Source organism: Pelophylax lessonae (genome assembly GCF_965119305.1).
Source record: "Pelophylax lessonae genome assembly, chromosome: 6".
In the NCBI taxonomy this organism is placed as follows: Eukaryota; Metazoa; Chordata; class Amphibia; order Anura; family Ranidae; genus Pelophylax; species Pelophylax lessonae.
Window position 1 is genome coordinate 143336888 of NC_138773.1, and position 26259 is coordinate 143363146.

The 26259-nt window shown below is 46.3% G+C and overlaps 1 protein-coding gene across 3 annotated transcripts in view; it reads right to left on the reverse strand.

Annotated features, from left to right (window-relative positions):
* The window catches only part of VPS35L (VPS35 endosomal protein sorting factor like), a 1473617-nt gene that overhangs the window by 687738 nt on the left and 759620 nt on the right, over window positions 1-26259 (reverse strand). For all 3 annotated transcript variants that reach the window (XM_082262328.1, XM_082262327.1, XM_082262326.1), the window contains one exon: window positions 21253-21299. In XM_082262328.1, coding sequence (XP_082118454.1) covers window positions 21253-21299 — 47 coding nt within the window. The remainder of the gene's footprint in view (window positions 1-21252; window positions 21300-26259) is intronic.

Genomic DNA, 26259 nt, shown 5'->3' on the forward strand with positions numbered 1-26259 from the left:
ATGTCCTGGAATGTACGGGGTCTCAATGACGCGAACTGCAGTATTTAATTATATTAAAACTGTTCAGTCTCATGTTATCCTCCTCCAGGAGACTCATTTGGATGGGGGCAGGGTGCTCGCTTTAAAGCGGCCGTGGATCCACCAGATCTTTAATGCCACGTATTCCACGTATGCACGAGGGGTATCTATTTTGATTGGTAAGAGTTCACCCTGTTCGGTTCAGAAAGTGATTACGGATCCTGGAGGACGATATGTCATTGTTCTTTTAGATTTACATCAACAAACAATAGTACTGGTGAGTGTCTACCTGCCTCCGCCATTTCACTCTCAGCTTCCCGTGGACCTCCTGGTGACCCTGGCTCCTTATATGCACCTTCCCCTTCTGCTGGCGGGGGATTTTAATGCGATCCTGCATGGCGAACTGGACATCTCTAACCCGAGGAGGTTGTCTGCCCCTGAATTGTTGTCCTGGGCTTCCGCGGTTCAACTTACTGAGTTGTGGCGCTGGAAAAATCCCGGGGTACGGGGCTACTCCTGCTGGTCTGGGGTGCACAGGATGGCATCCAGGATCGATTTGGCCTTTGCCAATGTGCCTTTCCTTCCGTTGGTACAGGATGCCACCTACTAAGCGGGAGGGCTGTCTGATCATAATTCGCTGCTGCTGCTGACTTTGAGGATGGCAGCTGGGGGGGGGGGGTGCATGGCGTCTGTCACCCGGACGGCTGCAGACGGAGAAGGTGGTGCAACTGGTTGACCCCATAATGCCTCCTCCACGGCTGGGGTTGTCCTGTGGGATGCTTTTAAGGCTGTCATGTGGGGTCACTACATCTCAGCGATTTAGGCATCCCGTAAAGAAGCTAATGCTGCTAGAGAGGCTGTTCTGTTGGAGGTCTGTAGGTTGGAAGAGGACTACTCGGCTGCATCGGGCCTGCTGCTTATGCGGCCCTGGAGGAGGCCAGGAGACGCCTGGCCTTGCTGGATACTGAGTTTGCACATGCCAACTTAAAACATAGAGCGGAGTCACTTTTTGAGAAGGGGGATAAAAATGGTAAACTGCTGGCTTATCTGGTGGCAGATCAGAGGACTTCGGTAAGTGTCCCCTGTATTAGGTCTGGTACTGGGGAATTGGTTAGGGACCCTGGGGAGATATCTCGGGTCTTTATGGATTATTATGCGGACACCTATTCACCCTTGCCTGCTTATGACCTGGAGGAGCTGGAGTGCTTCCTGTCTGACCTGCCGGTACCGATCTTGGAGGGTGATGATAGTGCTTGGTTGGATAATGATATCACTCTGCAGAAAATAGAGAAGGCTATCCATTCCTCCCCCCCCCCCCCAGTAAATCCCCGGGCCCGGATGGATTCCGGTGGAATGGTATCGGCAGTACTCTGACTCCCTAGCTCCCCAGGTTCAAGCCTTATATGCTGCGTGTTTTGATGAGGGGGCTCTATGCTGGAGGCATATGTGGTAAGGACCACACCCTCTGCTCCTCATACCGCCCTATTGCTCTGCTTAATGTGGATCTTAAGATCCTCACGAAGGTCTTGGCTACTAGACTAGCTGTGGTCTTGCCATCCTTGGTGGATATTGACCAGACGGGCTTTATGCCGGGTAAGTCCACTGACACCAACCTACGTCGCCTGTTTACACATTTGCAGGTGTCGCACGCTACTGCGGGCACTAGAGTGGTGGTGTCACTGGACATAGCCAAGGCCTTTGATACAGTGAACTGGGGGTATGTGGGGCTGGCGTTGCGGGGCATGGGGTTTGGTCCTAAGTTCTGTAAGCGGATCTCCCTCTTGTATTCCTCTCCTCGTATGGCATTGAAAATTGGGTCACCCCTGTCCCCTTTTTTTGCAGTGGGTCGGGGGACCAGGCAGGGTTGTCCTCTGTCGCCCTTCCTGTTCTCCCTAATGATAGAACCCTTGGCCATAGAGGTGGGCGCGTTGGAGGTCGGCTGCATTAGGGAATGTCTGGCAACTACAGTGCCTTGCGAAAGTATTCGGCCCCCTTGAACTTTGCGACCTTTTGCCACATTTCAGGCTTCAAACATAAAGATATAAAACTGTAATTTTTTGTGAAGAATAAACAACAAGTGGGACACAATCATGAAGTGGAACACAATTTATTGGATATTTCAAACTTTGTTAACAAATAAAAAACTGAAAAATTGGGCGTGCAAAATTATGCAGCCCCTTTACTTTCAGTGCAGCAAACTCTCTCCAGAAGTTCAGTGAGGATCTCTGAATGATCCAATGTTGACCTAAATGACCAATGATGATAAATAGAATCCACCTGTGTGTAATCAAGTCTCCGTATAAATGCACCTGCACTGTGATAGTCTCAGAGGTCCATTTAAAGTGCAGAGAGCATCATGAAGAGCAAGGAACACACCAGGCAGGTCCGAGATACTGTTGTGGAGAAGTTTAAAGCCGGGTTTGGATACAAAAAGATTTCCCAAGCTTTAAACATCCCAAGGAGCACTGTGCAAGCGAAAATATTAAAATGGAAGGAGTATAAGACCACTGCAAATCTACGAAGACCTGGCCGTCCCTCTAAACTTTCAGCTCATACAAGGAGAAGACTGATCAGAGATGCAGCCAAGAGGCCCATGATCACTCTGGATGAACTGCAGAGATCTACAGCTGAGGTGAGAGACTCTGTCCATAGTACAACAATCAGTCGTATACTGCACAAATCTGGCCTTTATGGAAGAGTGGCAAGAAGAAAGCCATTTCTTAAAAATATCCATAAAAAGTGTCATTTAAAGTTTGCCACAAGCCACCTGGGAGACACACCAAACATGTGGAAGAAGGTACTCTGGTCAGATGAAACCAAAATCGAACTTTTTGGCAACAATGCAAAATGTTATGTTTGGCGTAAAAGCAACACAGCTCATCACCCTGAACACACCATCCCCACTGTCAAACATGGTGGTGGCAGCATCATGGTTTGGGCCTGCTTTTCTTCAGCAGGGACAGGGAAGATGGTTACATTTTATGGGAAGATGGATGGAGCCAAATACAGGACCATTCTGGAAGAAAACCTGATGGAGTCTGCAAAAGACCTGAGATTGGAACGGAGATTTGTCTTCCAACGAGACAATGATCCAAAACATAAAGCAAAATCTACAATGGAATGGTTCACAAATAAACATATCCAGGTGTTAGAATGGCCAAGTCAAAGTCCAGACCAGAATCCAATCAAGAATCTGTGGAAAGAACTGAAAACTGCTGTTCACAAACGCTCTCCATCCAACCTCACTGAGCTTGAGCTGTTTTGCAAGGAGGAATGGGCAAAAATGTCAGTCTCTCGATGTGTAAAACTGATAGAGACATACCCCAAGCGACTTACAGCTGTAATCGCAGCAAAAGGTGGTGCTACAACGTATTAACTTAAGGGGGCTGAATAATTTTGCATGCCCAATTTTTCAGTTTTTTGTTAAAAAAGTTTGAAATATCCAATAAATTTTGTTCCACTTCATGATTGTGTCCCACTTGTTGTTGATTCTTCACAAAAAATTACAGTTTTATATCTTTATGTTTGAAGCCTGAAATGTGGCAAAAGGTCGAAAAGTTCAAGAGGGCCGAATACTTTCGCAAGGCACTGTATATTCACACAATACACTGAAGAGCTTTCCTCAGCTTCAGACCGAAATTAACCTCACAGACTAAGCAAACTTTCAATACAACTCCATAACTAGCTTTCTCTTGAGACACCCTCCCCCCTCGACCTACCTTCCATCCTCTATATGGCAATACTTGTTTTCACCTCTCACTAAAACTAAAGGTATATCCCTGTTTTACAACCACCTCCATGGCAAACTAACGTTCCAAAAGACCTCTCACATGACTAAATGGGAAGAGGATCTCCACACTTCCTTCTCAGCCACTTAGTGGCTAACTGCCATTTGTAGCACCTACAAGGCCTCTAGGTGTGTGACACACTGGGAACAATTCCAAAAAATTCTAACTAGATGGTACTTAACACCATATCACCTGTCTCAATTTTACGCACAATCTGATCCACTATGCTGGAGGGGTTGTGGCCATGTTGGCAATATCCACCACATTTTTTGGCCTTGTAAAAGCCTTTTAGGCTTTTGGAGAAAGGTGTCGGAGATCCTCACAACAGTTACCGGTATACTTGGTCCCATCAGTCCAGCCATGGCTCCTTTATCTCTTGGTTTAGACGACCTCCCTGTAGACCTGCTCATAGTGTATACTCATATCTTGATAGCGGCCAGATCTGCCATAGCGAGGAATTGGAAAAACCCTGATCCCCCTTCACACTTAGAAGTTATATGATTGGTCAATACTCACTACTCTATGGAAAAAGCACATGCTTTGTCTGCGTCCCGGGGGGGGGGGGGGGGGATGGGGCAGGTTTACCCACAACTGGTCCCCTTGGATAAACAGTAAATATTACACCTCAGTCCTTTGAGAACAAATGTTAACACCCACACTCTTCGAACAAGGTATTGGTGAAACCCTCCTAAGTGCACTTATCTCACTCCATTAAAGTTGTGTTATGCAAGGTTAGTCTTTTTCTTACTGAACCTATAGTACTGTATGGTACCTCTGAAATGTTGTATACAATTTCTTCTGACATGAAACCGTGATTTGTTTACTGTTCCAGTTGTTACGTATTTTGACATATTGATTGTTAAACTTTTATGCAAAATTTAATAAAAATTATTGAAAGGAGAAAATAGAGCTAAGTCCGAAGTCCCAGTCGGAAACTAGATCCTACTCCTAAACTAGGCAGAAACAAACTGAATCCTATAGCAGAGTGAGTGGGTGTATGCCTGCAGGGACTGCCCCATAGGCATGGTAAAGTTTTTTCCTGTCTAGTGCCCTATTCCTGAGCATAACCCAATGGTTAAGAAGAATATGGAGCTGTGTCTGTCAATGAACGATAGAGAAAGTCCTTTATCTCGTTCCTAGGGGGTTTTTTGTGCAGTACATTAGGATGTGGTACCGGACAAGGATTGTCCATATGTAGAGGGTTCCTCTATTGGCCCTTCCTCCTACCTGTAATTTTTCTAACAAACGTCGGGTTTGGGAATACCCCCCCCCCCCCGACATAGCACAACAATTGAGGAGTAAATTCTCTTTTAACTAGGATTTGCATTCAATTACATATTAGGGAATCCAACTTGCTTTCCCTTCTAAGTTACTTTAGGAGTCCAACTTTCCAACTTTGTTACATGACATTACTGAGGCCTTATGCTGGCTGGGCAAATTACAACTGTTTTGGATAGCTGGTTATTAAATGCAAGTGCTTCTCAAAATACTATACACTTTCAGAACCATGCCAATACTGGCTGCATATTTTACCAAGTGTAACAAAGCAATAGGAACTTACCTATGGCAGGGCAAAAAAAAAAAAAAAAAAACAGAATAGCCCTAACTTCTTTGACCAAACATAGGAAATGTGGGAGAATAGGTTTTACAGAACTTTTGGCTCAATATAGAGCATCTCTACTTGATCAGTTAAAATTCTGGATGGCTCCACCTGATAAGTTGTAGGTTTCTATTGAACAATCTCTAGTGCAACACCAAGACCTGGTAGCAGCTCTAATGTCCCCCTCTGTGTGAAGGTACCCCACCTAACTATAGCGGCTACCTTACAAGCCTGGCGTACTGTATGTTACTTCACTCACACAGGTTTGAAACCGATTCATACCATTTAGATGTTTCTGTAAAGGCATATGAGTGGTTAATCCAATTTTCACAGTACGAGAACGGTCGGCATGTGGTTACAATTTTTGGAGCAATATTAGACACAGTCCTCTCTTCCCGGATCAACATTTCCATGCATCCAGTGGCTGCAAAAACACCATATCAATACCTTAAAGGTAGGGTCAAAAGGAACTCAGTTAGTCAGCTAAGGAACCTGATATGTTAAAGTGGGAGCAAGACTTAACTAAAACCTTTCCTCTAGCACAATAAGATAAATTTGGTTCAATTGAGCTACCAAGCCTCCTTATGCATCGACCATTGGGAAGTGTTCCAAATAATATACCATATTAGGTATATGACCCCATATCGGCTATCTAAAATATATCCTAAAACAGTTAACCTATGCTGGAGGTTGTTTACCCAAATAGGAAACCTATACCATATATTATGGGGTTGCGCTTATATCCAGCTATTCTGGGAGTCAATATTGAAATTGATTGGTGAACTTACTAGGGACTACACCCCTCTAAATCCGGAACTAGCTTTGCTGAACCCGGGAATTGATCATTACCCTGTCTCATGCAGAAATGTGTTTGTGCACACCCTTTTTGCAGCCAGAATAGCTATCACAAGCAACTGGAAGTCACTTTCTCCCCTGTAATGGAACCACAACCCGCACTGTGTTTGTGGGCTTCTGTCAGAATACTGTTTCCTCCAGTCTGAACATAGATATCAGATATTCTAATCGCCCCCCATACAAAACTAGACGGAACTTAGCTTTTATAGAACTGGAACCTTTATGTGAACAAACTCACACTGAATATATACTTTACAGGAGGTCACCCCCCTCCTGATCAAATTACCCCACCAGGTCAGGTGCCTGATTATCCTATGTAGATGAAATTGTGTACAAAAATAGAATTACCTGAATTAATTACCTAGCCATTTGGACAGAAACAATATGTGAGTTCATTAACAATTGGACAGACAGGCTTAACAGAAAACAGATCACACCTTAAAACACAGACAAAAGCAGGAGACCACCAATGACAGACTGTTTGTCTTTTACATTGAAGAACATGGAACAGAGGCCAATATGATTAACTCTTGCAATGAACATGTTCAGAATCAAACATACCAGGAATAGCTTTCATATATTTCTTGAGCTATATGGTTGATAAATATTACTGTCCCATTTGAAGTAATCCAAACCATATTCTCAGTGTCCATTAAGTACCTGTTTATTTCCTTGGCCACCCTGTGCCCCTAAAAGACACAGGGTGACTTACACATAAAAGGGGCCTAGGGGGCTGTGAGAGGAATCTTCCAACATCTCTAAGCTAAGCTGTGTTCCACGGGGCCCCCAACCAAAGTGACTCCTGTCACACCCCCTAAGATTGAGGAAGTAAAAGTTTGAGTTAATGTGCAATGTCATTACCGAAAACTACTTTCCTTTAAAGAACTTAAAGTCTATGCATTTTATAAAACTTGGAATGCATGATTTGCTCACCCTAAAGCATTTGCTGGTCTCACAATGTAATATTGTTTAGATTACCATCTGGTGAAGATTGTTTGACTACTCACATGTTCATACTGATTCTGCTTAGTAACTATGTGTTTATTGTGGTGACATCAGCTCATTGACACAAGATAAGTTGATGGGTGGCCTCCTCGTACCCTATCACAGTTTGCTCCCACTAGGGATGTCAGTGATTTTGGGGAATGCCTACCATCTTTATGTTGTTTTTTTTTTTTTTTTGTTCTTTTTGCACCAATACTGTAGGCTAGGTTCTCACTTTGTATGTTATTGTATTTTTCTGTATTGTCTCTGTTTTGTTGAACTGATAAAGTCATTTACTTTTGTACTTAATCTATCATGAGATGAAATGACTTCTGTCTTAACTGCTGTGTTTGTATTTGTTAAAATGCAATACAAATAAGTTGACATAAAGATACTTTACATCCCATTTGATTCTTCCTTGGGAGTGTTAATCTTACTGGTAAAAAAAAAAAAATGAAGAAGTTGAACACAGATTTGGCAAAACCCACCAAACCAACAAATGAGAAGCTCTGTGAAATCCATTACTTTCCAGTATAGGTACTTCACAGTGTCCTGTGAATGGAAAAATACAAGGTCCGGCAGCCTTTGTGTCTGTCGGCTTGTAGTTTTCAATGAACTATGACAGCGATGTGGAGCGCCGTGGCAGTTCATTCCCTCTTCCTGTCAGACTGTATCTGCCCGTCTGTATGCAATATACGGGCACACAGATATACTGGCATATCCACTGGAGACCTGCATGGCACCAGCAATCTGCTGACTCAAAAAAATAAATAAAATATAGATGCACATTTATTTACCTGCAAAAAAAATGTGCATTTTTTTTTTCTTAAAAGTCAATTTATCCTTTCATGTAAATTTTTTTTTTCCATCTCCTAGTGATTGTGGCCCTTGCGGCCAATAGTATATGTGATACCACCCACCTGGCCTTGCTGGGAATCAGATCAATGTCTAGAGTGAGGAGTGCCAAAGCCGGATTAAGGGAAATGTGTGAATGCACTACAGAGGAAATTAAGCCAAAGACTTGGTTCCAGAAGCTGGATAAGTTTTTGCACGTCCATAGGATATGGTACAGATTACCTACTTGGCCACACTCCCGCCAGCAGAGTGCGGAGTGTGACTTGTAAAATTGGGACAACCTATAAGGGGTGAAGTACCAGCGGGAAAGTATTTTTTGTGACAGCTCCCAGTGGTTGGTGCATCCCGACACTCCGTATGAGTGTCGGAAGGCACGTGTCCACTGCTGCGACGAAAAGGACCTTTGTAGGTCACTTTCCCATTTAACCATAGGGTTAGTTTTAAGGAAGGAGGCCTTAGCGTTAAATATATTGTAAAAAAAGGTAATGCCTTTGGTGGACTTATCGGGATTGGTGAAGAACCGGTATATTGTGTATGGAATGGTAATGGTAGGCGGCGGATTTTTGGTCAAGAACGAAGTTATGCGGTTGTAGTTATAGAGCTCAGTTTTAGGCAGTTGGTATTGTTGGTTGAGGGAGGGGAATGTTTTCAGTCGGTTATCTGTAAAGAGGTCGTCTATCCAATGTACATCTCTGTCTCTCCATTTTGAGGTGGAAATACAGGGGATCAATATGTCTAGCAGTCGGATGGGCAGTTTTGGTTTGTAATGGGCTTCCTTGACATCCGTGTGTTTGCAGAGTTCCTTCCATGCAGTCAGGGATGTTTTGGTGGAAATTAGTAAGGGTGGCATATTTTGAGGTTTCCACATATCAGCTAGTAGTAAGTGGTATAGGCTATCTACTTTACTGTAAGAGGCTTCTATTAAAGACCAATGAATATCAGGGTTCTCGGGGAACCACGAAATCAATTGCGTGAGTTGTGACGCTAAAAAATAGTCGTGCAATTGCACCATGCCCGTTCCCCCCACCCGCTTGTGTTTGGTAAGGTGGGTCCAGGAGCACCTGGGCTGTTTTCCCTGCCAAATGTATTGCTTGAGTACCCGATTAAGGGATTTGAGTATTGGTGGTGGGATAGGGATAGGGAGGGTGCGGAATACATAAAGAATTTTGGGAAGGGCCATCATTTTGAAAGCCGCCAGTTTCCCTAGCCAAGAAAGATCTTGGTAGGGTTTTTTTGTCAGATCGGCTTGAATGTCCGCCAGCAGAGGTTTATAGTTAGCTTCCGCCAATGTTGCAACTGAGGGGGTCAACTTCAGTCCTAGATATGATATGTCCCGATCAGTCCATACATATGGGAATTGTGATTCCATGTGTCGTCTAGTGTGTGGTTGCACTCCCAAGTCAAGAATGAGCGATTTGGTGAAATTCACCTTGTAGTACGATATGGATGAGAAGTCTGCAAGTAGTTGGTGGAGGAAGGGCATGGACACTATGGGATTGGTAATGGATAGGATGACATCGTCCGCGAAAAGGGTTATCTTATGATGGGCTCCTTTAATGCGGAATCCCGAAATGTGGGGGTGGGATCTGATCCGTTCCGCTAGAGGTTCTATCATCAAATTAAATATACTTGGAGAGAGTGGGCAGCCTTGGCGTGTGCCGTTGGTGATAGAGAATGGTTTGGAGATCATGCCGGAAACAAAGACTTGGGCGGACGGGTTAGAGTATAGAGCCATAATGGCTGACAATATCAGCCCTGAAAATCCAAACTTCTCCAACACCAAGTGCATGTATCTCCAATAGACCCTATCAAACGCCTTCTCAGCATCTATGGATAGGAGGAAGGAGGGTGTTTTCGTCAGTTCTGCATAATGTATTAAGTTGATGACTCTACGTGTGGCATCTGACGCCTGTCTGTTGGTCATGAAACCTAATTGGTCGGGATTTATTAAGGTGGGAAGGATTGTGGAGAGGCGAATTGCAATAATTTTGGCGTAAATCTTTACATCCGAATTTAACAGGGAGATCGGGCGGAAATTCGCTGGGGTATCTGGGGTTTTGCCCGGCTTAGGTAGGGCCACTATGTGTGCTTTAAGCATCTCCGGTGGGAAGGAGCCTTCCTGGGAGATGGACTGGTATAGGCGAAGCATGTATGGGGGTAGTATGTCTTGGAATTGTTTAAAATATTCGTTTGTAAATCCGTCGGGCCCAGGGGATTTGTCATTAGGGAGTTTACTAATAGCGTAATTGATTTCTTCTAAGGAAACTGGTGAGTTCAGTGTCCGAAGTTGTTCCCCAGTCAATGAGGGGAGTTTTATCTCGGACAGGAAAGATAGTAAATCAGAATCAGAAGGAGTGGTGCATGTGGGATCCTCTCTCAGGTTATACAGTGCCCCGTAGTAGTCTGAGAAGGCATCAGCTATGTCCTGTGGCTTCAGTAATTTTTGTTTGGTGAACGGGTGTATGATATGGGGTATTTTACTCTTTGCCTTCCGCGCCTTCAGGCGGTTGGCCAAGAATTTCCCGGCTTTATTGTGTTGAGAGTAAAACCGCAATTTGAGGGACCGCATAGCTTTGTCATGATCTCGGATCAGAAGTAGACGCAGATCATGGCGAAGTCTAGTGAGAGTGGAAGATGTTGTGTCTGTAGGAGAGGCCTTGTTGGAAATTTCCAAATTGCGGATTTCCACCAATAAAGAGTCAATGGATGTTTTGTGTGCTCTCCTGTCTCTAGCTTTAAGCTGGATCAGTATACCTCTCATAAAGGCTTTGTGGGAATTCCACAGTATTTGGGGCGAGACAGACGGATCGTCATTAGTCTGAAAAAAAGATTGTAAATGGTCATGTATCAAAGAAGAGTACTGTTGGTGCTGGAGCAATCTATTATCGCATCTCCAAGTGGAGAAGCCAGAGCTAGGCTTATTTAAATGGAGTACTATGGATATGGCCGCGTGGTCCGACCATGAGATATCATGAATTGTGACCTCTGTAGTGTGATGCAGCAACCAGGAATCCAATACGAAAAGGTCTATACGGGAGTAAGTTCTGTGGCGGGTCGAGAAAAAGGTGTAATCTTTTTCGTCCGAATGGAAGCATCTCCAGGCGTCGTACAGTTCCTCCCGGCGCAGCAGACTACCCAGACCAGCCGGGCGTCTACTGCACCCCGAGGTAGCGTCAACCCGCGGGTCTGGAGGTAAGTTAAAGTCCCCGCATAGAAGGAGGTGACCTTCCCTTAGCGCCAGAGCCTTTTTAAGGAGTTTGCGTATAAAAAACATCTGCTTAGTATTAGGTGCATACAAACATACTAAAGTGGGGGCGTGTCCGGCTGGGAACCAAGATGGCCGCGTAGTGCTTTAGCTCCCGCCGACCTCGGATCAGTAGCGGCACAAACAGCTTCCCCAGGGATCTTTGAGACCCGAACTAGCGGTGACCCGATCCCCCTGGCACCGGGGGAGATGACGCGGAAAAGAAAGGATGGCTCGCGGCCGCAAAAGCTGACTGCTTTCTTCACGCAGCAGACCCCGGGAAGAAGGCAAGATGGCGCCGGCTCCTCCGCGCCGGAGGCTTCCCGCTCACGCGGCAGTCCGCAGCAGCCCTCACCATCGGCATCCAGGGAGCCAGCGACGGGAGTGACTCTCACCCTCAGCTCCACACCGCAGTCAGGCAGCCCAGCTAAGGCTCGGTTCCGGCTGGACGACCGCAACTCTGGGCCGGAGGTGAGTCCTGGGAGCAACCCTGGGGATGACACTAGGGATCTCCCTGAAGATATAATGGCGTTCCCCACAAACAACCAGCCAGTTATAGACACTGTTCTGAAGGACATGCTGGTGTCACTGCGAAGCTCTCTACAGACAGATCTGGCAGCTTACATGCATAAGTTTAATACAGACTTACAAACAGTGAATACCAGGGTGGACCATGTGGAGACCAAGATGGGGGAATTTGCCACCACGATCAACGACCTTGTAGACGCCCATGACCGCAGGGATGAAGAGATGGAGTGGGTTAAGGCGAAATTGGCTGATATCGAGGACAGATCGAGGCGCAATAACCTCAAAATCCGCGGGGTCCCCGAATCAGTGTCCCAGGACAATCTCCGTGAATACGCCACAGAGCTTTTTAAAACCATCATACCGGGCACTGCTGACCTTGATGTGACCATTGATAGGATCCACCGCCTGCCCAAGCCCTCGTACTTACCCGACGCTGTTCCCCGGGATGTTATCTTACGGCTGCACTACTTCCACATAAAAGATCAGCTTATGAGGTCTTCCCGGACCCTGGGCTCCCTGCCCCCTCAATACGCGAACCTCCAGTTTTTCGCTGATTTGTCGCAGTATACCCTGCAGAAACGAAGGGCCCTCAACACCATCACTAAGCCACTTCGAAACCACAACATCACTTACCGTTGGGGATACCCTGCACGGCTAACAGTTACCCATGCTGGCAATACCCATGTGATCGACTCTCTGGAAAAAGGGATCGCTCTCCTCAAACAATGGCGCATCCTGCCTGACGATAGAAGAGGGGAATCTCAGGCTGGGGGTAACGGCAATGGCGACCCCGAGTGGCGCCTAGTCACCCAACAGAACTCCCGCACCCATACCTAAGTGGGGATAGCAGCATTATCTCCGTGGTAACGGCGGAGCACTTAATGTTCCCTTCGGGCAATGGACATTATGCCTGAAATGGCTTTTTGCCTCCTTTGGGGCGGCACGAATGCCGCACCTTGCTGCTGTTCTTTCCAATCCACGTTAGGATTTCTCGGACAGCTCTGCACAGTTTATTCTTTTTCTGTTGTTTTGTTTTTTTCTCTTTTTTGTCATTTAAGGTCAATTCGTATACAGGACTTCAACAGCGGCCTGACACACAGCTCTTTCCGTATGTCTCCGCATCGGCAAACACTAGTGAGTACAGTTTTATTTGAATTTAGCCCACCGCAGCACATTTTTACACGCAAAGATGGGGATAAACTTTCTTACGGTTAACGCTAAGGGGCTTAACCACCCAGTAAAGCGGAAGTCCCTGTGGCAGGAGGCCATGTCCCACCAATGCGATGTCCTGCTGGTGCAGGAAACACACTTTCTCAACTTGAACCCCCCTACTTGTGTTCATAAGAGTTTCCCGCATATCTTTAGTGCTGCAACGGACTCCAAAAAATGTGGGGTGTTGACTGCCATCAGAGACACGGTAGCGTTTAAACTTATCAGGGAAATTAAGGACTCCGGGGGCCGCTACCACATCCTGGTGTGCGAGCTTAATGCAACTACGCTAACGCTCGTTAACGTATACGCACCAAATACAGGCCAAAGAAGGTTCCTTACGAAACTGATGAAGATAGTGCGTAACTGCAAAAAAGGATCCTTGCTTCTTGGGGGTGACTTCAACATTACGCCTAATCCTCGCATGGACTCTTCGTCTACCCCTAAGAGACAGCCTCCGGCCTTGCAACCATTTATTGATGCTAACGACTTATATGACGGCTGGCGCTGCCTCCATGGCACCGAACGGGATTATAGTTTTTTTTTCTCCTCCGCACAACTGTTATAGCAGGATTGATCTTTTTTTGTTGGATCGTGATCTCATGTTGAGGTCTTCTGCAGCCTCTATTAACACTATAACCTGGTCGGACCATGCTTCGGTTAAACTAACTGTGGAAGACTCTTTTTCTGCACCTGGCTCGACTACATGGAGACTAAATGCTAAATTGCTCCAAACCAAAGGAAATGTTGACTTATTGCGGAAGGGCTTGACTGCTTATTTTCAGGATAATGTTTCTCATGTGTCAGACCCTTTTCTATTGTGGAATGCCCACAAAGCGGTGCTTAGGGGGCTCCTTATTAAAATGGGAGCTAGGGCGAAGAGGCAGCGGACCCAACGTATAGACGAACTTACTAGAGACATCCGCAAACTGGACTCGGCAAACATAGCCTCTCCCTCTCCCTCCAATCAAAAGGAGGTGGCACGGAAACGCTTGGAGCTGAGATCCCTCCTGCTGGACAGATTTGAACTGGCCAATAGAAGATTGAATATGACATATTATGCCTCCGGTAACAAGGCCGGTAGGATGTTGGCTGGACGGCTGAGGGGATTACGGCATAAGACTAAAATCCCTTATCTACTCCACCCTAGCACCAAACAGCGAATACAACACCCCCGGGACATAGCGGAAGAATTTAAATCGTTCTATAGTTCACTATATAATCTGCGCTCAGACGCGGAAACCCCTCAGCCAACGCAGCCGTTGATAGATGAATTTCTGGCCAAATTAAACATTCCCAAGATAGATCTTGACATGCTAAGCTCCTTGAACGCCCCTTTCACCGTCCCTGAAATCACTCAGGTTATAGCTATCCTCCCTGCCAATAAATCCCCAGGCCCAGATGGTTTCTCGGGGGAATATTACAAAACCTTTCCTACCCTCCTGGCCCCACACATGGAATCATTATTTAATGCTGCCGCTGCCTCTTCGACCTTCCCTACTGAAATGCTTAGTGCCACCATTGTTACGCTGCCGAAGCCGGGGAAGGAACCCGTATCTCCCCAAAATTTTCGTCCTATTTCGCTACTAAACTGTGACTTAAAAATCTACGCTAAACTCATAGCGAATAGACTAATGCACATAATGCCATCCATTGTCCATCCAGACCAATCTGGATTTATCAAGAACCGCCAGGCAAACGACGCCACTCGTCGGCTCCTGAATGCGATTCATGCGATGGGCACTACGAGAACGCCTTCTCTGCTCCTTGCGTTGGATGCAGAGAAGGCGTTCGATAGAATCCACTGGGTGTACTTGGCCAGGACTCTGCAAGCGTTCGGGTTCACGGGACATATCTACTCTGCAATTATGGCGCTCTACACTTCCCCCAGCGCTAGAGTGCTGGCCTCCGGGGTTCTGTCCGACGCCTTCCCCATAACCAATGGTACGAGGCAGGGGTGCCCCCTCTCCCCGCTAATTTTCGATTTGCTAATGGAACCCCTGGCGATCTATATTAGGTCGAGCCCTGCAATCTCAGGCATATGTATCAACGGCAGGATGCACAAAATCAGCTTGTTCGCTGATGACGTCATCCTAATGTTGACTGATGTGGAACGTTCCCTGGCTTCGGTGCACTCCGTATTGAATGTGTTCAATGGTATTTCATATTACAAAGTCAACGCATCCAAGTCAAATATCTTGGCGATTGGTGTCCCTCGGGGGGTGAAGGCTAGATTGATGTCCTCTTTCCCATATGAGTGGGCCGAGGGAGGGATCAAGTACTTGGGAATTACCCTTACACCAGATACAGCTGGTTTGGTTAAGGCCAACTATACTCCATTTCTCGAGGATATGCAGAGTAGGCTCAATAAGATGGGGCGTACTGAACTCTCTTGGTCAGGGAGACTTGCCTCTTTCAAGATGATAGTGTTACCCCAGCTACTATATTTATTCAGAACCCTCCCCATCCCGGTACCCACCTCCTTCTTTAGATCTGCACAATCACTGCTGAGTAAGTATCTATGGAAGGGACAGAAGGCGCGCTGCTCCTTCACCAAATCCTTTCGTCACAAGAGGGCAGGGGGAGTGGGGATGGTGGTTATTAGAGACTACTACGATGCTGTGGTTCTCTCCTCCCTTAGGCCTTGGTTCCACCACAATGGGGATCTACTGTGGGTTCACATGGAAAGCTCATATGTGCCTAATAGGGACCTGCGTAGCTTTCTATTGGCAACTCGACTTGGAGCACGTCTAGCCGGTAATTTTCCACCGACTATGGTGGCTGCGACGACCTCTTGGCGGAGGCTCGCACAGCTCGATGTGGGGGGTTGCTTGTGTGCTCCTATATTGGTGCCCATAACCAGTCTCCCGTCAATGATCCCGAACCTACACATTGCCTCTTCTCTTGGCAAGCGAAAGGCATATCCCATATAGATGATCTTATGGTGGGCCCGGCGGTTAAAACTTTCCGATCGCTTCAAATTGAGTTTGATCTTCCCCCCGAGGAATACTTCCGATATTCCCAAATCAGTCATCTTCTACGTCACCAAATAGTGCCCCCCTTGCACCTGCCCTGGCAAGTGGTGCAGTTCCTAACGGCTAAAAATACTACCCTGAAGGGGATTTCGTTGTTCTACAGTAGGCTACAGGATAAGGACACATTCCTTAAGTCTCCTCCTTATGTCGCCTGGGAGGCGGATTTTGGGAAGTCGTTCTCCAACGCGTCATGGCAGAAGTCTCTTTCCCATACGTTTGCGGCCACTAAGAGCTCTAACATGTGGGAAATGACGCAAAAGATCAACCTGAGGTGGTACATGACCCCCAAACGCATTGCTAGTTTTGCACCCCAGGCCTCTCCCCTATGTTGGAGACAATGCGGAGGAGTAGGGTCATTAATCCACATTCTATGGGACTGCCCGAAAGCTCGAAGGCTTTGGGACAAAGTATCGGCAATCATAAATCAAGTAACGGGTTCCCCAGTATTATTGACTCCTGAACTAGCGGTCTGTTCGTTGGGAATAGAGGGCGTCTTGGCCCACTGCAGGACACCAGTTGTCCATATCCTACTGGCCTCTCGTCTTGCTATTCTCAGACACTGGAAGCAATGCGAGATTCCTGGGATCTCTGAGGTGATTCGCATTACGCACACTCATGCTTTATACGAGTTGATGTTCGCATCTTCAGTGAATACGGCAGATCGAGCATACAAATTGTGGGATCCATGGATGCAATGGTATTCTAACAAGGGTATACATTTTTGCTGAATAAGCTGGATCTTTAGTCATAGCTGCTATGCCAATAAGCTGCACAGTATGTTTTGTTGACCTTTTTCTTTTCTTCTTCTCATTTGTTACCTCTTCGTGCCTTAATGTTGTTGATGCTCTACCTCTGGTAATGTTGGGCCGTTGTGGACGGGGGCGGGGACACCAGGGATGGGGGGGGTGGGGGGGCGCTTTCCGGGTTGGTGCGGGCCTGCGGCCACCCCCGGACCATTGATGAGGGATCCGGGCGGGGCCGGGGTTGGCGCTGGCCGGGTTGGGTCCTCCTATCGCCCTCCCCTCCCATTGGCTCTTGGATTGAACACACGGCTGTAATGTAACTCGCATTGCTCCTTGATACGAATAGAGCATCTTGTGTTATGTATGTTATTTTCGATGCACATGTTCTCTGTTGTACTCTGCAATATTCAATAAAAACCTATTGAAATCAAACATACTAAAGTCAAGGGCACATTGTCGATAATACATATCAGAATTATATATCTACCCTCCGGATCTAGATGGGACGACTTAAGAGCGAATGTCACTGAGTCTCTGATGGCCACCAGGATACCGTTCTTTTTAACCGGTGCAGAGGCGAGGAAGATGTGGGGAAAGCTTCGGTGTTGACAATATGGTGACGCGTTCGCCTGAAAGTGTGTTTCCTGGGTCACCAGGATGTCAACCTTCTGGGTAATGGCTTCCTTCCAGAAAGTCCTCCGTTTGGCCGGATGGTTGAGTCCGTTGGAATTAATGGACAAGATTTTCAATCCCATGGGGAGAGGGTCAAGGGAGATGGGATCAGCAGGTGGAACCTTGTGAGGTCAGAGAAGGGAGTCATGCAAGAGTGGTAGTCCAAGATGGGGGAAGATGAAATCCAAAGTTGGCAAATAGGGTGTCCAAAGTATGAAAATCGTTCGCAGTTGAGGTACACTGAGAATCGGAAACACGGGTTCAACATGTTGTCTTGTGAGTCAATGACATTGAGAGAAGAGCGCTGTATGGAAATCGGAACAGGCTCCAACGGGAGCAACCAAGGGGCCCTCTTTTGGGCATAAAAAAGAGAATTCCTGAAGAGGGATTCGAGCAGGAGAACCTGCAACATGTAACAGGGTAAGGTACGGTGGAGTGTACCAGTGCATCGGACCAGGGAAGTCCGTTGAGAAGGATACATTCGTGGAAATGCCTTCAGGTTTTGTTGCGGTGATCCGTGGAGGGTCTAGACCAACCCAGCGAGGTATTCGCTTTTTGAGGTGTCTTGGTCCCTGGGCGTTGAGGGGGGATAATATCCCAAGTGCGCAGGAGCTCCAATCCTGCTTCCAGTGTGTGTACGGTTTTAGTGGAACCTTCCTTAGTAATGAGCAGGCTGGCCGGATATTTCCATTTGTAAGGGATGTCATGATTGCGCAAGGCCTTGGTGACGGTCAGTAGGTTGTTGCGGCGTTGCATTGTGTAGCGGGAGAAGTCGGGGAAAACTTGGAAGTTCTTCGCTCGTTCAGGTAGTTGATCTTTCTGCTTAAATGCATGAAGAATGCCTTCTTTTGCTTGATAGTAGTGCATTTTAAGCAGCACATCTCTTGGTACATCTGCAGGCAAATGGGGAGGTTTAGGGATGCGGTGGATACGGTCAATAGTGACATCCGTCGGAGAAAAGCTAGGAACTGCAGCCAGAAACAGGTCTTTTGCAAAGTGCAGGAGTTGGTTCGAGGAAACTGTTTCTGGAATGCCGCGAACTTTTAGATTGCTGCGGCGTGACCGGTCCTCAAGGTCCGCCAATTTGGATTTAATCCAGGAAATATCATCGGCCTGAGATGAATGTGCGTCCACCATTGTGTTAAATGATGTGGCAAAATCAGTCATTTGCTCTTCCACATGATCAATCCTAGATTCCACTGCATGTATATTCCTCCTGCAATCATTCAAGCCTGTGACTAAGTCAGCCTGTAGGGAAGATCTCAGCAGCATCACTATGTCTTTCAGAGCTGTGTCTGTTATAGGTTGCCCTGTAGTAGGAAATGCTGCTATGGGATCAGGAATCTGAGTATCCATTGCAGGCATATCGTCTGCCCATCCCCCTCCATGTGCATGGTCCCCTGCTTGCGGTGAGGTAGATCGTCTCTGCTTATTTTTAGCAGGACTGTGTGTGGACGGGGTGGACTGACCTGAGTGTTGGTCTGAGTCGTCAGCTGCAGATTGTCGGGAGTCTTTGAGTAAAGCTGCTGCTGCCAGGGCGCTGGCTGCATCTCTATGAAGAGAGGAGCGGGCGCCATTTTGGCTGGTCCGACCCGCCGCTGGAGGGAAGAACATAGTGAGTTTTTTGAGTTTGGGAGGATCACGCTGTCTCCGGGACATCGCCGCTGTGCGCTCCGGTTATCCGCCGATCTGCCGGTATATTTAACTGGCGTTAGGTGGCTCCGTAGATGTATATTCCCTGGTCCTATGCAGGAGCTCTAGATCATGCGGCCATACACTTCCGCGGTCGCTCCGCCCCCCCTTTCATGTAAATTTCATACACTCCATTAGGGGAGTAAAAAAATAAGTTTTTCACAAACAATAAAAAATTAAATATTATTTACTATTCCATTATTTATCTGTGTTTGGTAATTAATTCACCACATTTTATAACTTATTATTGTTTATTTTTCAATTAATTTGCTATATTGGGTGCACTTTATATTATATTAAATCACAAGCTTTGCTTACATCAATATCACATTATTCTGCTGCATTTTCACTTTTATTCAGATTATTTTTGTCTTCTACCCCTTCACATAATTCCAATCAGTGTTTTATGTCAAGACTCCCTTGGTCATGACACACTGTTCACCTTCTCTGCTCATTTTGATTTTTTTTTTTTTTGTTTTTTTTCTCCTTCATTTGCTGATGCTATTTGGTTCTAAGCTCACTACCCTATGATTAATATGTCGGGGGTGTGGCTTTAGCGGTGACACATAGGCTGAGGCTATTTTCAAGTCTACATTGGGTTGCCTGGATGGGAGTGTGGCACTTCTTTGATTTTATACATGCATTTCTTCAGATGAGCACCTTTGGGCAGTCTGCACCTGGTGACTGCGGGAGTTAGGCCTCCCCAGCCTTAGTGGCATTCATAATTTAGCACCAAGACCTTTGTGTCCTCTGCAATCCACTGTAGCAAGATTTCACAAAGTAAATGGAAAGCAGTTCACTGATTGGTTTTACAGTGATTGACCCATCGAACCAGGAAGATGTGGGTACCCAAAGAAAGACTCCTACTCTGCAGTAAAGAGGAGAAGACTCAGGAACTTGCACAACACATGCATGTGTATTCAGGACGGCATCTGAGCCAGTTAGTTTAGTATTTTTTTGTTTTGTTTTTTTGAGTGGGGTTTTGCTTGTGGGGAGGTTTCCTGTCTGGACTCCAACCTTTAAATACACAGAAGCAGGTATGGCAAAACTACTGGTATATGCCTCTGTTAAAAAAGAAGTTGAGGAATTAAAAATAAACAAGCATACAGTGCATACACTGCATCTGTCTCCCACTACCTCTAAGGCCAAGAACTGAGCTCAGTTCTCAGTGAGCAAAAAGCCAGTGACTGTCAGTCACCAGCTCAATTCTCTCCACCCCCCCCCCCCCAGCCCACTGGGCTGTGCAAGGGACAGGAGCAGCTGGCTCGGGCTCTAAGCGGTGCGCTGAAATGCTGAGCCAGCTGCCGGTCAGGCATCTGGGTAGATTCCGACAGAATTTGGGTAACAGAAGTGCAGAACTAAGTGCTTTTCTGTGACCCACAGGGAAAGTACGGCCAAAAAGAGTGTTGGCCCTACTTCACTTTTAAACAGCATACCCCCCCCCCCCTCATTTTTGGGGAGTCATTTTTAATAAATGCTGTTCAACAATAAACCAGTATTTTATGAATATGGAAACATACTGTATAATAAGATATAAACTCTTCAATTCCCATACTGTGATCCTTATTTTCAAAAAGTGTTACTTCCAGCTGAGTCGAATAAAATAAAAAAATACAGTCAAATGGCTAAAATAATGATTATTTTTTGTGTTACAGCTTTGTGCATGAGCCTATTGTCACAAAGTTACTATAGTTACAGTTTCAGGAGCACTAAGAACTGGTTCACACTACTCCGACTTGTCAGGTGACTTGGTCACCTGACAATTAGCTCCCAATGCTGTTCAATGGAACCTTTCTAATCAGAGTGACTCAAGTCACTCCGACTTAGAAAAAGTTTCCTGCAATATATTTTGGCGAAGTCGGAGCGACTTTTATTGACTTCTATTATGAGAAGTTGCTTGCAAGCCGTGATGAAGTCGCGCTGCACGGGCGACTTCAAAGTCGCCCGAAGTCAGGACGACTGAGTTGGATTAGTGTGAACAGGCTTTTACAATTAAAATTTGTTACAAAAATTAATTTGAAACACTTACTTGTTTCCCAGCTTTCTACACCTCTCCATCATTTCAGTCAGCAGAGTCTATCATGCAAAAAAAATTGAGAATAATTATGCAGAAATCAACCGAGACACAGCAGTACATAGTAAGCTAAACAATAGATTACATTTAACAAGGAAATCCAGCTTTACGTTTCTGTTTCTGTTCTGCTTTTTTGCCTGTTGAAAAACTGTGCTGCTCTTTATTCTTCTTCCCCTTCCTTTCCCTACTGGGTGCCTAGGAATTTTCATTTAGGAGCACTGCAGAATGCTTACTTCCTGTCTGTAGATATGTCACACAAGATCCATCCACAGACTGTTTTTGGCTTACCCTTGGCTACCAGGGGAGTCGGTCACAGCTGCTGTGTCCTATTGGGTGTACACAAAATTCATGGAGCCAACTTTATGTGAATCAGAATGTCACTGCAGAACCCACCTCCACTGCATACTGAATCCAAAGAATAGTAATCAACAAACTGTAATGCAAAGGGCGAAGGCAATGGTTCTCAGATAATGTGAGCTATATTATCCAGAAGCAGTGAGGTGTCATGTACATTATAGCTCCTAAACTTGAGTTTAGGAGCTTTTGGTTTTTTTTTTTGCCAAAGCCCCTAAATTCAAGTCCATATAAGCTTGTGTACCCATGTACACATCTGGATCATTTAGGAGCTCATGTGGTTAGGGAAAGTTTGACCTCTATCAACCTCCCTCTCCCGAATGTGGAAGAATCGCTTTCAGGATAGAAATGTTTTGACTGGTGGCCGTAAAACACAGCAAAATTGCAGTAAAATTATGGCGCAATTTTTTTTGCGTTTTGTGTTTTCCCGGGGCCGGCGGTCATAACAGCCTATGTGTGCATGAAGCCTAAGGAGAGGAAAAGGGATCTCAGACTTTTTTTTTTTTAAGTTTTACATTTTTTTATTGAAATTGTGCACAAACAAAAAGTATAGGCAACAAATGAAATAGTACAGCATATGAGAATTCTAGATCAGCCATGTAAAATTATTATTCCAAATATACCAAAGTCAATGACAATTTCACATATAAGAGTATAGCATAGCAAACTGTGAAGGATGAACCATCCTTCCTAGATCTACTTATAACCAAACCTAACAGTATAATCCATCCTCACAAGGTAAGTGGTAGCTTGATCCATTAATTTATAATTATAAATTGGGCAATTTGAATTTTGTGATCCACATGTCCCAAATCTGTAGAAACCATATTTTCTTTTCATGTATAGAGGCATATGAATGTTCAAACAAGCATTGTACATGAACCCTAGATATAACCTCTGTCACTTAAGGCACAACCAATGATATCCATTGGCTCAATATCGCTAAATGTGCTGCAAATAGCATATGAAGTATCAATATCCTAAATTGTTTGGGGACCTCTGAGATCGTAAGACCTAAAAGTGCCAGGGCTGCAGACGGTTTTATAATGCAACCAGTGACAGAGGCTATCAATTTGAAAATGTATTTCCAAAAGCTAATGAGCGATTTACACTGCCATAGTATGTGCAGCAAGTCCCCTTTACTTACAGGGAGTGCAGAATTATTAGGCAAATGAGTATTTTTGAGGATTAATTTTATTATTGAACAACAACCATGTTCTCAATGAACCCAAAAAACTAATTAATATCAAAGCTGAATATTTTTGGAAGTAGTTTTTAGTTTTAGCTATTTTAGGGGGATATCTGTGTGTCCAGGTGACTATTACTGGCAACTTAACAAAAATCAAATATACAGTATACCCATTTCAATTATTTATTTTTACCAGTGAAACCAATATAACATCTCAACATTCACAAATATACATTTCTGACATTCAAAAACAAAACAAAAACAAATCAGTGACCAATATAGCCACCTTTCTTTTCAAGGACACTCAAAAGCCTGCCATCCATGGATTCTGTCAGTGTTTTAATCTGTTCACCATCAACATTGCGTGCAGCAGCAACCACAGCCTCCCAGACACTGTTCAGAGAAGTGTACTGTTTTCCCTCCTTGTAAATCTCACATTTGATGGACCACAGGTTCTCAATGGGGTTCAGATCAGGTGAACAAGGAGGCCATGTCATTAGCTTTTCTTCTTTTATACCCTTTCTTGCCAGCCACGCTGTGGAGTACTTGGTGTGTGATGGAGCATTGTCCTGCATGAAAATCATGTTTTTCTTGAAGGATGCAGACTTCTTCCTGTACCACTGCTTGAAGAAGGTGTCTTCCAGAAACTGGAAGTAGGACTGGGAGTTGAGCTTGATTCCATCCTCAACCCGAAAAGGCCCCACAAGCTCATCTTTGATGATACCAGCCCAAACCAGTACTCCACCTCCACCTTGCTGGCGTCTTCGGACTGGAGCTCTCTGCCCTTTACCAATCCAGCCACGGGCCCATCCATCTGGCCCATCAAGACTCACTCTCATTTCATCAGTCCATAAAACCTTTGAAAAATCAGTCTTGAGGGGGGGCGTGGCCTGGCGCAGCATGAGGTGAGACGTGAGTAGCTGGAGCTCCGTCACCCATTTATCCTAACTCTCTTATCCTGTACCCTCTCGGCCTGACACGAACCGTCACCTTATCCTGTGCACACCGGGCACCCCGCGGGACATGTCGCCGCCAAAGAAACCCTCAGATGCTGCAGCCAAACTTGAAAAGTTCAGCCGGCAGGCAGGAGAGGCCCCGATCCAAGATGGCGCCGAGCCGAACATGTCCGCGGGATCGACAGGTGGAGCTGACACGGCGACAGTGCTGGAGGCGATCTCCGCTTGCCAGGCCTCCTTAACCTCCAAAATTGATGAGGTAAAAGTGGACATTTCCTTGATCCGACAAGACATGAGGCAACTGCGGGAGCGGGTTACTGAGGCGGAACATCGGATAGGAGGAATGGAGGACTCCCTCCCCCCGCTGCAGCACACCACCGCTCGCTTGCAGGACCAGGTGTCCCAGATCCTCTCAAAACAGGATGATATGGAGAACCGCCTGAGACGCTGTAACCTTCGCTTCATAGGGCTCCCTGAGGGATCAGAAGGAAGAGACCCCACCACCTACTTAGAAGACCTCCTGATTCAAACCTATGGCCGGGAATCATTCTCCCCCACGTTTGTGGTGGAGAGGGCCCACCGCTTGTCAGGCCGCCCTCCACCCCAGGGAGCACCCCCCCGCACATTTATTGCCAAATTCCTCAATTACCGGGATCGTGACACTATACTCCGTCTGGCAAGGGAGAAGGGAAATATCCCTATGGGAAACAGCAAGGTGGCAATATTCCCTGACTATTCGGCTGAAGTCCAGAGGAAGAGGAAGAACTTCATGGAGGCCAAACGCAGACTCAGGATTAAACATCTTAAATATGCAATGCTTTACCCGGCCAGACTCCGGGTTGAAGGTGAGGATCGGGTTCATTTTTTTGACGATCCAGAAGCGGTCATAACGTGGCTGGAACACCTTGAAACCCGCGCTTGAATCGGTAACTGTATGTTATTAGGAGCTTGATATCTCATTCTACTCTCTACCCCTTTTTTTTCCTCTCCTTTTCTCCCCCCTTTTTTATTTTATTAATCGCCACTCCCTTATTATGACTATGGTTGTGGCCCGGGTCTCGGCTGCATCTCCCCCCCTTATTACCAGCTGCTGAACTCTTTGCCTTAGCCGTGCCCGTGCGGATCCTATTCGCATACCCTAGCCACCTGCTACTGAACAGTCATGTATTGCCTCACCTGGCTGGGAGGGATCGTTTCCAGTTGATGGTGATGGGGCTTGCGAGCCCAGCTACGTTCTAACACGCCTCAAGCCCCGGGAGAGAATTGTGACAAGCTGACCAGCGTTGTTTCGCCCCCGGCACCTGCTGGGGCCAGGTGCGTGGCCCCCGTTTGGCCAGGACTTCCCCTCTTTTTTTCTTGTGTGCTTTTGCTGGCCTCCTTTTTCCCTCCTCACACCCTGCAATTGGATCTTTATGCTGTACCGCACCCGGCGTTAACATGGGGGACAACATTCCACGCCGTGCACAGGAACTTCCTTCCCCCCCTTCTTTTTTGGCTGGCTACAACGGGGGCCCTGCTGTTGTTTTTGGGTTTATTGGGACTACAGGCCCGCACAAGTTGGGGTGGGTGCAGGGCGGGGTGGGGGGTTAGGGATTTATTTTTACTGTTATGTTTCACTGCAACTGTTTATTTGACCGTGCATGCATGTTTTGTAATCTCATTGCTCTTTCCTTATTGTGTTCCCCGGGATGGCCCGGGCGCTGCGTGGAGCGACTCACCTTTGTGGCCGGTTTCGCTGCTGCGCTTGCGCCCTGGGTCGCCACGGGACAGGGCATTTCCCGAGATCCCTGTGCGCACTTGGCAACCTATTCAGACTGCCCCTCTATGGCTACTATTAAATTATTGACGTGGAACGTCAGAGGCCTGCGGGATAAGGTAAAACACTCGGCGGCCTTCGCCATCTTGAAAAAACATAGACCTGACATACTGATTCTGGTGGAGACCCATTTGGAGGGCCGCATGCACCTATCCCTTAAACGCCCCTGGATAGGTTGGGTATATCACTCTGCCCACACCTCCCACTCGCGGGGGGTGGCGATACTGGTCTCCAAGTATGTCCACTTCCAGCTCCAGGGATCTCGGGTTGACTCTCAGGGACGATTTATTTTTTTGTCTGTGCTGATATTTGGAGAGCCCTGGCTAATATTGGCTTATTATGTGCCTCCACCGTTTGCAATGTCAGTGATCACGGAGGGATTGTCTTACATGGCCCAAAACCCGGGAACTCCCGCAGTTTGGCTCGGGGTCTTCAATACCGTGATGGACCCGAGCATTGATAGACTGCAGACGAGTCCCCACACGAGTGGGACCCCCACCTCCACCCAGTTCGCACGCCTGATGGAGAGTGTGGGCCTGGTGGACACGTGGAGGGTCAGGTATCCTACAAGACGGGAATATTCTTGCTTCTCCACTACCCATCATTCAATGTCTCGTATTGATTTGATTTTACTCTCTAAAACTTTG